A 13,114-nucleotide genomic window follows, 5' to 3' on the forward strand; every position below is an offset into this window, starting at 1 on the left:
ATATTCAGTGTAGCTTAATCGCCATATATATTTTATAAATTACTATATAAATATATATATATATATAAAATTAAAAAAATAAAAATTACAATAAGTTTACGAAGGTAATCAAAATGGTAAACTTAAAATATATTATAAATATTAAAGGGTCCTATATATAATTTACAGGTAAAGTTATCTCAACCAGATGGAAAAGCTCAATAAAACCGAAAAGGAAACAGAGCTTATAATATGAACAAATGGTTAATAAAACATGTTAAAAGACATCTTTAAAAAGAGTGAAAAACATATTTAATTTTAAAAAAAAGGAAGCACAAGATAAGTGGATAGTCCTTAATCCGCGGAGTTTCGAAGAAATACTCTCCTTCTCATCAGAGGGCAGGAAATATATATATATATATATATATATATATATATATATATATATATATATATATTCTTTCTATAAAAATACTTCAAACTCGCCTTTCCATCCCTTCCCCTTTTGCACCGATTTACCCTGGCTGAAACCCTTATATATAGTTTCGCATGGGTTTGAATACCCTACATATGAAGTTTCATGTCTGTTGATAAAAACTGACAGAGTAGTTCGGTAGGCAATTTTTTAAACAAATATATATACGCATACATAAATATATATAGAAACAGTTTTGTGTTTACTATAAACTTTTTACGCAAATATTACGCAAGTATAAATCATGTAGAACAGCTGCATGAATATAATTACACGTAATAGTTAACTAAAGATGATCATCCCATGAGAAAATCGAAAAAAGCTAATAGGGAATTAATTAAAATGAATGTTTAAAAGAATATTCAAATCTTATAGACCTTTTGCAGATGAATGCAATTTTACGACTCATGTATAAGAAAATTGTATTTCTCTTTTTAAATAAATACAAAAACGGTTTTTGATATGAATATCAGTACACAAAAATATTACAGGAGTATGGATAGGATCAACCGATCACAGAAAATGCAATAAACAAATAATAATAATGTAACTTTTGGGCAATACGTGAAACTAAAATATACCCTCCTGGTCCTCTAGCTTGGATCCAAGTATAGTATCTGTTCTATCTAAAGATGGTATGATGATATCGTGGGGGTTCCGTTCGCGCCGGGTGTCCATACAATGGAAATATGTCAAAGACTCTTATAACCGTGATAATCAGATATATTCTAACAGTAAATTCATAGTAAGTGCTCATCTGAGCTTCAATCTATGTCCCCTCTCGCCAAACTTTCACGAAAAACACTCGTCTAACCAAAACCACTATCAATAATTCCCCACACTCTTTATTTGTGCCTAAATCTAAATGCAGATTCCGTGAACAAAGTTTCTTTCTTAGAACTGCACGCTTGTGAAACTCTTCCGATTACCTGCTTTCTAGCTGACTACAATCTGATTGTCTTCAAGTCCAATGTAAACAAGATCTTGATGAACCGTCCCCCTAAGTAATCCAGTTTACAAAATTCCCACTACTAATTTTTACTACGCTATAATCACATTGACTAATGTATACCCATTAACCCTTATCCTCGAGTGACCCTCAGGCCTTGATAAGTGGTTATTCCTGTGTAAAAAAAAATACTTTTACAGTTTTAGCAAAAGGTCTACAATAATATCGCGAGGTCGCCATTCACGCTGAACGTCCACAGAATGCCCAACAGCAACATATTACATATGAAAGATGCTGCTATGGAATTTCCACAGGTCCTGCTAGTACTAGATCTACCTATATATTAATAAAAGATTTGTTTTCTGTTTCTTTGTTGGGTGGGCGCCCATGACTCCCAAGCATCGGTATTGATAAGAATATAACCCCCTCCCCCAGCCGGCCTTGAATTGAAAACGTTTGTTTCATATATCGCATATTTTACGAAATGTTTAAAATAGAAACCTCCGTAGGCGGATGTAGTAAAATTGTGAGAAAAAAAAAAGAATGAAAGAAAAAAAAAACACACATAAATAGTGAATAAAAGAAAACGAAAATAAAAAGAAAAGAAGGCGTGTCTTAAATGCCCTTATAAGGAAATGCACACACATTTCGTTTTTGTTTCTTTTAGTAACTTACGAAACAGACACACCCACCTCCTCGCAACGTAAAAGAAGAAAAGGAAAAAAATCGTTAGCTCCCTCACAAGTACCGACCTTTTTTTTTAAGTTTTTGTTTTTAATAGCTTGGGTTGTATTCAAATGAATTTCTTAATCTTTCGTAGAAGTACTAGTACTCTCTCTCTCTCTCTCTCTCTCTCTCTCTCTCTCTCTCTCTCTCTCTCTCTCTCTCTCTCTCTCTCGTAACTCGCGCACTGTCCTGGTACGTTGCTGTAAATAATCCGTGCATGTGTTAGTGCGTGCGTAAAAGGAAGAAGAAGAAGAAGAATTTCAAGATGGTCTGCCCAAGTATAAAGGACTTCTCGATTCAAACAATTCTACATTATGTTAACGGGCACTGTCGACCGAAACGCCGCTGGGACGGACGGAAGGAACGACAGAGAGAAGTAAAAAAAAAAAAAAAAAAAAAAAAAATCTCGAAAACTTTCAATTCATTGCGGACCAAACGCCGAAAGAGTCAAGTCAACTTTTACTTTGTTCGATTTTTACGCACGCGCTTACACACAGACCAAACCACACACACACATACACACACACACACACACACACTTGATATATCTGGATGATAATCATAATAATAATTTGTAACAAAATCTGTTAAAATTATTTACATAAGTTATTCCATAGCCATAACTATCTAATACAAAAAATGATATAAACAAACTTATTACAACGGTCTCGAAAGAAATAGTCTTTGATAAACACCGCTTTCAATTTCCGATTTTGAAACCAGAAGCCGTCGCCAGATAGACTTTTTCGATTTAACAAATTAAACTAGTTTGCGCGTTCGCAAATAATTTGATGGCCGTTAATTTGGTCAGCGACTAACGGACAAAATTGGATTTGCATAATATTATAATTAGACTCGTTTATTTATTTATTTATTTCACTGTAAGGTTGGAGTTAAGCTACAAAAAGCAAACTATTTAGCTTATATATATATATATATTACTCGGTCACTACATTATTTAAAATAAAATATAAAAAAAGAGTACCTTTTTATCAATAAACTTGCTACGGAAGCAAGACACATACAGACGCATACATACGTCTGTTAATCGTGACGTATTGACCATCCAATTGCGATCGAACAGAACCCCGCATTTGTTGCTTTTAATTCGACGCACCTCAAAAAAGCCGCAGTTGCGACCTGCGCACATGTCTTCGGAGATCGACACGTTCTAATGTTGTTGCGTATTCGTTGTTTCTATTTTGTGGAGTTTAGAACCTGATTTCCTGTTTCCAAGAAAAATTATTCCAGTGGAATTTTTTGAAAAAAGATAAATACCTTGGTTTGTTGTTAAACCTAAATATATATTATATATATATATATATATATATATATACCTACAAAAAAAAAAGTTTAAGAAAACAAAAAAAAAAGTATGTACGTCGAAATTCTACTTTTACTGGTAAGTACTTTCTCATGAAGTTTTGTTTTTATTTTTTGTGGTACTTTTTTTATGACCTGCCCCAGCGTATGATAAACACTCCCAACCACCCCAAGTTAAGAACGGCTTCCGGAATAAACAACCTACAACCTCCCCATGTTAAGAACGGCTTTCGAGGTTCGGGAGTTATTCCGAAAGCCGTTCCTAACGTGTGGAGGCTGGGGGTGTTTATAATACGCTGGAGCACGTCGTAAAAATTTAACACTTTTGTTGTATATTTGGGTAAATGTTTAGATTAGAGTCGGGAACAGATTGTTTGAAAAGGCCGCTTAAAAATTGTGATACGCAGAATACGGACCGTGCTTTTATTTTTTTTTTTTTTTTATATAGGATTTTCAAGTTAAGTTTAATTTTTACGGTGTCTTTTGTTTATTTGGTGGACCTGTACGAGACTGCTTACCCCCCCCCCCCGATTATCATAGATAACAGACTTAATAATCATAACAGAAAAAATTTGAAAAAAATAAATGATTTTTAAGAGGGTTCACTTTCTCGTTATAACGTTCTAATCACGTGACACGTCGGTAAAAGAAATGGCCAGTAAGTCCGGTACCAATGAAGTAGAATGTTATAACGAGAAACTGAACCCCCCCCCTTAAGTCATTAATTTTTTCAAATTTTTTTTCTGTTAATGATACTTAAGTCTGTAATCGCTGATAATCGCCGGAAAAGGTTGTAAACCCCGCATTTTTAGGGGGGGCACTCTCGTACAGGCCCACCATTTATTAAATTATTCGTTGAATACGTACAGATTACCACACCTTCCTCGTCTTAAGAACGGCTTTCTAAATGTTATTTCAGCACGATCCGTATTCTATGTTACTCCCAAGGGATTGTATTTCCTGCTGAAAGTTTTAGAGTCCAAATCTATTTTTAGTATTACACAAAGCTGAAAAAAAAAAACGCTTTAAATTAGTAAGTATACTGGTATTATCGTTGTTTTTCAAAAATGGCGACAAAATGAAAGTTATAGACTAACCCGACGGAATAAGACGTGCGTGTTCTTTAGTCAAAATGTAGTTGTGTACCAATAAAAAAAAAAAAAAAAACTCTCCTTCCAAAAAAATAAATTTTAGGAATATTTGGATCTGTTTTAAACGAATATCACATTAAAAATTGTCGCCGACAAGTAGCTTTTATACTTTATTATTCGATGTATTCTGTAATGGTTTTCAATGGTCGCCATTTACTTTTTACCGCTGACGATACAAACTATCTTTTCGAACGATCTCTCCATCGACGTTAATCTTAACTTTTACCTATTAACATCTCGTATAAGATGTGACGCATAGCAGGAAGATTAAGTGAGCACTCTTAAAGAAATGAGACTTTGGTCTTGTAGAGATTGTCTGAGGAGCGTCTCGTCAGTATTTCCTGGTGATGGCGTCTCAGGCAGTTGGCGATAATTCAAATTTTCCTCAAAGTGGGAAATTAATGCTATCGAGAGTGGGTCTCGTAGGGCTGATACCATAGACCAACAGATAAAAGGCCACGGAAATGGTCTCGGTCTCTGTCGAACTGATTGTTGAGAACAGTTCTTCGACTAGTATGGACTATGTCTGAAGTTTTTGCTTGATTCTCGTTAGTTCCATTCCGTAAGTACCTAATTCTAGGAAGAACTTTGGGAAACTAACGCGAACAATAGAACTCAATCCTATTGAATTTATTTTTAGAAACCGCTCCACTACGAATCTGCAGTCCATTTTATCAATGAAATTGACGCAAACTACGGAACTCTGGAGAAAACGTTCCTAAAATATCCGTTTTCAACCGAGTCTCGCATATCGCTATCAAATAAAATTGTGACTGCTTCCCGCGTGTCTTCTGCGCGTGGGTGTGAGTGTTCCCTGGAATCTGAGTGATAACAAGTCTCCTCAGATTTCCAGTACTCTCCATTTCGATCTCCGTGACAAATCAGCGATTTCAAGAAACGTTATAGCAGAAAAGAGTAAAAAAAAAAAATTTTAAAAGTAAACAAATAACTGTTACCAAAGGCAATAAAGGTACTTTTCTAGTTTTTTTTTTTTTTTTTTTTTTTTTTTTTTTTTTGCTTATTTGTTTGGTTATAAATATTTTAAAGCAATTTAGATATTAATTTTATTTAATTCTAAGTTCATATTTAATGAAATTTTTGAAAATGCAACAGCGTAAAGTACCAAAGTCATTCTTAACATTTGTTCAATTGACCGAGCGTGAAACGGGATTATCGTTAAATTCAGTTTTTACGGCATCTTTTGATTGTTAAATTGGGTACTGCAGAATACGGGCCGCACTGTCCGAAGACCCACGGTACAGTTCCACAGGTGGGAAATTCTAAAAAAGAAACTTTGTTCATGGAATTTGCGTTTAGATTTAGGCTTGGCTAGAAAGTGGAGAAAATTGTTGATAGTGGTTGCAGTTAGACGAGTGCTTGTGAAAATTTTGCAGAGGGACCATAAATTGAAGTTCAAACGAGCACTTGTCATGAAAATAACGATATAGTAGATAATGGGGAAAGAGGTTGCAGTGAGACTAGATCACCTACTAGATTTCGAAGCCGGTTTTTAGGGTGCCTTGAGCAGTTTCTCCCTAGATGTGATCATTTTTTTTTTTTTTTTTTTTTTTACCGAATATCAACCCTTTTCGGGTTATTGGCGGACCTGTACGAGAGTGCCCACCCCCTAAAAATGCGTGGTTTTTCACCTTACGTTTTTTTTATTTTTTGTTTTGTTTTTTGTTCCCCCCCTCATCCTGACGATTATCATAGATTACAAACTTAATCATATTAGAAAAAAAAAAAGCTTTAAAAAAATAAATAAATAAACTTAATGATTTCTAAGAAGGGAGGGTTCACTTTCTCGTTATCACGTTTTAATCACGTGACATTTCGGTAAAGAAATGGACAACAAGTCGGGTAGCAATAAAGTAGATCATTATAACGAGAACGTGAACCCTCTCCTAAAAGTCATTAATTTTTTTTTCCTGCTAATATGATACTGAAGTCTGTAATGATAATCGTCGGAAGCCCCCTAAAAGGGACGGGGATGAAAACACGCATTTTTAGGGGGTGGGCACTCTCGTACAAGTTCGCCGGATTATTTAATGCGTCAAATCCCAGCCCTTTTCAAATAAATTTGTACATGAACGCCCTCAACTAAATCGCCCCTTCCCTCCCCCCCCCCTCCTGAATAAGATTATACGTTGGTTTCCGGCCGTTGCATATGAACACGCTAAAAATATATATATATAAAACAAAACAAAAACATTTTAGGAAGCAGGATCAATTTCCACGTAAGACGATTCTCTATTTGGGGATCATTCTAGCTTTGTAGGGCAGTTAACCAAAGTCATGAGAAATAAATTCTGTGCGTTCTTTGTGAGGGTAGGAGGGTTCATGACAAAAACTTGGTACAGCTTTCCCAAAAATAAAACCATCGCTTCACCCTACGACTAACTCTAAATCAAGATCAAAGTGTAGTATCTGTTCCGGCAGATACTGCAAGCTATGACTAGCTATGACTAGCAAAGACGAGATGTGGGGGCAACCCCACATGCTTGACCTTTAACCAGCTCCCATTTCCCACCTCTCGGGAGCTGGTCCCCTTTTTTCCCTTCCCCCTCCCTTCACTCCTCACATTAAAAATCGGCCTTGTGCCTAATTTGCTCGGTGGGGGAGCAAATAAACACCATCTGTTCTCCAGATGCTGCACTTCAATCTCTTGATCTCTCTCTCGGTGGAGGATAAATCCTTCACAACTGAGACAATTTTTGTGTCCCTTTTTCTCCACATGAAAAAAAAAAAACAAAAAAAAACTACCCTGGTGTATAACTCTGTCACGTGATGGTGGTGGGGGGGGCATTGTAAATAGGAACTCTAGTCACAAATGGAAAAGTTCCTACCAAAAAAAAAAAGTGAACATATTATGTATACCTTGTATTGTAGGATAGGTAAAAAAATAAAAACCTTTCAGTTGAAGGAATACGTTTTATTAAGAGGTAGAATGAACTCTTCATTTAAAAAGAAAAAAAAAAAGGAATTTGTGCTTCGAATATTTGGGATAGCGCAAAATGATACATGCCGGTTGAATCTTGCCGGTGACTAACTTGTTGCTATGTCAAGATATTCAAAATATTCCGTTGGTATGTTTCATTTTAAACTAGTATCTCCCCCCCCCCCGCCCTCTCTCTCTCTCGTAAACAAATCCACGCGCACCTTGTACGCATATACTTAGCAATTTCATGAATGCACATAAAAAAGATAACATTTCCTTTTTTGTTTCATTGTTCTCTCGTAAAATTTAAACACAAGGTCGTTGCTTATATAACTAGCAGGAAGAACCGATATTGCCCGGAATTGAATGTTTCACCCTCCCATATTTTAATTGTCATCGAAATCTAAGAAATCGACCATTCTTCAATCAGATTGATTGATTGCCTGCTCTAGTTGGGGATCCATCGCGGTTGCACTGGAAGGAAGTTTTACAGGACTCCTTGCAGTAACTTAGTTTAAATTAAATTGTAGTCTACATTGCACTGTAGAGAATCTAGTTTTATCAAATTATTTTTTATATATAATGGCTTGAATTAACGTTTAAAATGCAAAAGTCAAGTATCATGCTTCAATTGTGTTCTACACATTCATTTCGAATACGCCCCCGTCATATCAAAGAACCTATTGATTTTTATATGCCGGGTCTTTTTGCTTGTACAATAAAACTTTTCGAATACACTTGTGATGTTAGGCTGTATAAGGTGTTAACTTTAGTCAAAGTTGTTTCTTGTTTAATCTGATTAGTTTGATTATCGATACTTATCGAAGGCATTCCCATACAGCACTTATCTAAGAACACTACCAGGCAAATAAAGTACATTTGTGTGAAGTTTCAAAAACATCGGCGGCCCAGCCGTTTAGGAGTCCATAGGGCACGAACTTCCACAGATGCACAAAATTTATCTTGTATAATAGAGCTTGTGTGTGTGTGTGTGTGTGTGTGTGTGTGTGTGTGTGTTATAATCTCAAATTAAGACCACATCAGTACCGTCCGTTTCAAATCCAAACAAAGACTTATGCTGAATCTTCCAACTCAATTCAGGGAAGATGAAGTAGTCTAGTATCTCTTCTGTTCTTATTAGGTTGTCATCACTTATCAAGACATAAAGGCCATTCGAGGATGAGGGTTAAATGAGTGCCAGGTCAACGGTGAGACGATATTGGTAGTGATGATGGGCAGAATTTAAATATTTAAGAAGGCTGATTAACAAGAATTTGTTTACATTGGGCTTGAAGACGTCCGTGGAAGCAGCCCCCCGTGTTTGTGTTCTACAGACGGGCAGTTCTGTGAAAGAAACTTTGCTCATGGAAGCTTCGTGTAGTTTTTGATTTAGAGAAAGGGAAATTGACAGTGGTTGTAGCTAGATTACAGGGAGACTATAGATTGAAGCTCAGTCGAGCATCTGCCACGAAAATAACGAAAGTAGAGAAAAACTACAAACGTTTCCTCTGCAAGAAAAAGGTAATAGGGGGAGTTTGCTTATTCTACTATTCTCCTAGGCAATATTTCCTCCTTGGAAGGGAGGGGCAGGTAGTCTAATATAGGTCCGTTCACAACGATATAAATTATCACCTCATTTGGTAAGGGTTGTTGTGTAGTATATGTTCGTTCTTTATGATACCATCCTCCCAGGCATTACCCCCGCGTTTTTCTTGGGGCGGGTAGTACCGTATATGGTTGATCCTAATATATACTACCAGCAATATGTGAGCAGAGGGAAACTAGTTTTGCTAGTAAGGTTGATATAGAAGTATGAAGCCTTTTTAGTTTCTGATACTAGACCATCTTAAAGGATTGTAGAATAGATAGTGGTAGCGGCTATTGCTCAACGGGTCACTGATACGTTGTGTGCTTGTGGCTGACACACACACACACACACACACACATATATATATAATTTGTCATTGGACTTATTTGAGGATATATTTTAACTCTCCCTTCCCCCCCCCCACTTGTACATATCTATAAGCGTTAACGTTGTGTGTGTGTGTGTGTGTGTGTGTGTGTGTGTGTGTGTGTGTGTGTGTGTGTGTGTGTGTGTGTGTGTGTGTGTGTTTCCCTACGCAATAACTGTCAATTTTAAGTCTACAGACTCGAGATTTGATATACAGGGTAGTGAGATTTGGAAAAATCTTTGATCAGTTTTCAGCCAGAAATTTGGCTGTTAAGCGGTCAAGGTTCAATGATTTGACCTTTGAGAACTCTACACAAATTCCTCCGCCAATTTTGGGTCTAAACACTTAAAATTTTAGACATAGGTTCCTTGGACATGGATCTAACTTAATAACTTGATTTGAGCTCCAAACAATAAATGTTAAGGGGTCATAATAGAGGTCAAAATTAAAAAAGTTGACCCTTTTTTTTTTTTTTTTTACTTAACATACACCTCCAAACACCCGGACAACGCCGGGCTGAAATGCTAGTATTTTATATTGTAAATATTTTATTTTATTCGGATTCCCACCGTCCTTTCCTTCCCCCTACCTTTTCTTTCGGTAAAATTTACACGTATACCCCATTAAGTCTGTTCTTAGGAGATATTTATTTATTTTATTATCAACGATTAACTCCTGATGAAAGGGGCCCCTCGGGTTTTACTAGCTATTTTGTTTCAAGCAACGTATAAATTTTGTTACTGTCAAACAGCACGCTATATATATATATATATATATATATATATATATATATATATTAAACAGGGAGACCCGACGTTGCCTGGATTTGAATGACCATCAAATGTTTCACCCTCCTGTTATCATATGTCATCGAAATCGGCCATTTTTTTTTTTTTTTTTTTTTTTTATCAGACCGATTAATTGCCTGCTCTTGTTGGGACTATCGCGGTGTACCAAGAGGAATCCTAGCATGCCTCTCCGCAGTGACTTAGTCCACAATGCATTGTAGTCTACATTGCACTGTAGAGAACCTACTGTTGATGTTATAAAATTATTGTTTATATATAATGGCTTGAATTCAAGTTTAAAATGCAAACGTCAAGTATCATGATTCAATTGTGCTTTAAACAGAAACCTTCATTTCAAACGCGCCCCTGTCATATCAAAGACAGCTGATTTTATGTCAGGCCATTGGAACATGGCAAAATTTGATTACGAGTGTTATTTCTATGCATACGTAAATATACATTTATATATCTAACAACGTTTTTGAAGTGTTTATATGCGTATGGACTATAGTAAACACTAAACTTTGTTTTTGTTTCCATACAAGCTGATGGCATCCAAGTCGTATTTCTTATTTTACTTTTTAAATCACTTCTATACAAGGTGGAACGATAAAAGTGTCGCCCCTACAGAAAACAACATTACCGCTTTATTTTAAAACTTTTATTGATAAAATCAATTCGGGTAACTTGATTATGCAGTAGAACTGACATCTATTCAACATAGCCGCCTTCAGTCTCGATGACTGCCACGATACAGGTCCGGAACTGGGAGCATGCCTTTTCCACAAACGCCGGCGGGAGCTCGGCAGATGGCGACGATCAGGCTGGCTTTGGTGTTGTAGGAGGTCATGTTGGTGATGTTTCGACGTATGACCAAACGAAGTAGTCCAGCAGGTTCAGGTCAGAGGAGAATGGGGGGGCAGTGAGAGAAGGGTCAGAAGTCGTAGCACTCCTTCTGAAGCAAAGCCTTGGTCTCTTTATTTTAGATTCCGTTGTTTTTGCTTTTAATTATTTCCCTTTTATCCCTCTATTTCTAGATGTTATCGATGCGTGTGGTGTAGTTTGGAGGCGATCAGAGCCCATTTTAGCCATTTCCTACATTTGACCCATTACTCGATGATCGCACATACTTATATTACTATGACCCTAACTCCGAACGGAAAAACCTTGTATAATAGAAAGGGCTATTTAAAAGCAGGTTTCATAGGAAACAAAAGTCGCTTGAAGACTTGCCTTTTCGAAAGGCGTTGCAGCAAAAACATGTACGCACATAATGCTTGTATAAATAAATATACTATAACTAAGTTCTGATTGTCATTGAGCACGTTTTGATATTCACTGGATTTCAGTGAATGTACATACAGGAAACTACAATATAAGCTCTCTCTCTCTCTCTCTCTCTCTCTCTCTCTCTCTCTCTCTGCCTGCCTCTCTGCCTGCCTGCCCCCCTCTCTCTCTCCCTCGTCACTCTCTCTGTCGTGTGTATGATATATAATTGAAGATGAATTCGCTATTTTCCAAGTTCCATGGTTTTTAATCTTTAACAACCTTTCTTACAGAGTTCAGGTACATTTTACAGGCCCGTTTCATTTACGAAGAACAATCGGAAATATTTGGTAATGTCGAATCTTTCAGACGTATACTCAGCAGAAAACCCGAAATTTTCCTAGGAAGAGTGAAACATAACAAATGTAATATTGTAAAAAGAATCGTGAAAAAAAAAAAAAAAAAACACACCAGGAAAGACATTGTATCCTCTTTTTATTGATAGCCGTATTTATTTTCATTTATTATAATTTCTATACATGCGTGTGTCTAGTTCGATCGGGGGGGGGGGCTTATACATTGATATTATATATGTACATATAAAATATCAATGTATTTATCGTTCCACACCGTCACCGCCCTTACATTTTGTCCTATGTTTTATTTTCCCCCTCAAGACGTTGCTAGCGAATAAACTAAACGTAGCGAATTATTTCTATTAGGTTTGTTATGCAAGGCGGGTGGGTGAGTGTGGTGTGGGTTAGACCCAATTGACTGACCATCTGCTGTAATCTGCGTCGTATCGATCCATTAAGTTGGTTAGCAAATTTGCATAAAGTGACCAATGCGGTGATCATATGTCACGTCCATGTTTCCCCGGCTTAAGTGACAGGACCGACAGCAAACTGCGAGAGCTTGCGCACGAATTTCGCCAATTATATTTCCTTTAATTCTGATCAAATTATCTTAATTGTCTGCCTGCCTCCATCTGTGCCTCTGTCTCTCGCATTGTCTGTCTGTGCCTCTGTCTCTCGCATTGTCTGTCTGTGCCTGCATCTCTTGTACTGTATGTCCATCTGTTCTAGCCTCAGTACAGATGATATTAAGGCCACGATTATGAATTACTTGGAGACTTTTACTCTGACATGACTGAGAACAAGAACAAGTAATCTCTATGGATTAAGTAAAAGGTTATGTCCGAAATTCTTTACTGATTTCAGAGTTTGATATAAATATTCTCAAAGTTGATAATATTCAGCTGAATAATATCCGGGGGGGGGTATATCGGCCGAAACGCTGCGAGGATGCCATCCAAAAAAAAAAGTTATATTTTTACGAGGAGTGGAGGTTGGAGGTTATCGTTTATCAAAGCACAATCTAGGACAAGGGTTAATTAGTGTGGAGTAGACGGAGATACTACGTCGTGATGATCGGTAAGATGGAACTTGGGTAGGGCTGAATTATATAAGAACTTATTTAGGGTTGAAAGCGACCATGTCATAGTCAGCGGGAAAGCAGCCCTGCACTATTGTGTTCCACAGTTCTTGGGGGGGGGGAAACTTTA

General features: G+C 36.8%; 1 protein-coding gene across 2 annotated transcripts in view; it reads left to right on the plus strand.

The window, feature by feature from the left end:
- Positions 1–13,114, plus strand: part of LOC145260626 (uncharacterized) — a 163,133-nt gene that overhangs the window by 117,795 nt on the left and 32,224 nt on the right. The window contains exon 1 of one of the 2 annotated variants that reach the window (XM_080118940.1): positions 2,280–3,531. The exons of the other annotated variant lie outside the window; for it this stretch is intronic. Coding sequence (XP_079975066.1) covers positions 3,505–3,531 — 27 coding nt within the window. The 5' untranslated portion in view covers positions 2,280–3,504. Of the gene's footprint in view, positions 1–2,279; positions 3,532–13,114 lie in introns of those variants that run through there. 2 annotated transcript variants of the gene reach the window in all.

This window comes from Euprymna scolopes, chromosome 36 (assembly GCF_053919585.1).
Source record: "Euprymna scolopes isolate OS-2025 chromosome 36, ASM5391958v1, whole genome shotgun sequence".
Taxonomy (NCBI): domain Eukaryota; kingdom Metazoa; phylum Mollusca; class Cephalopoda; order Sepiida; family Sepiolidae; genus Euprymna; species Euprymna scolopes.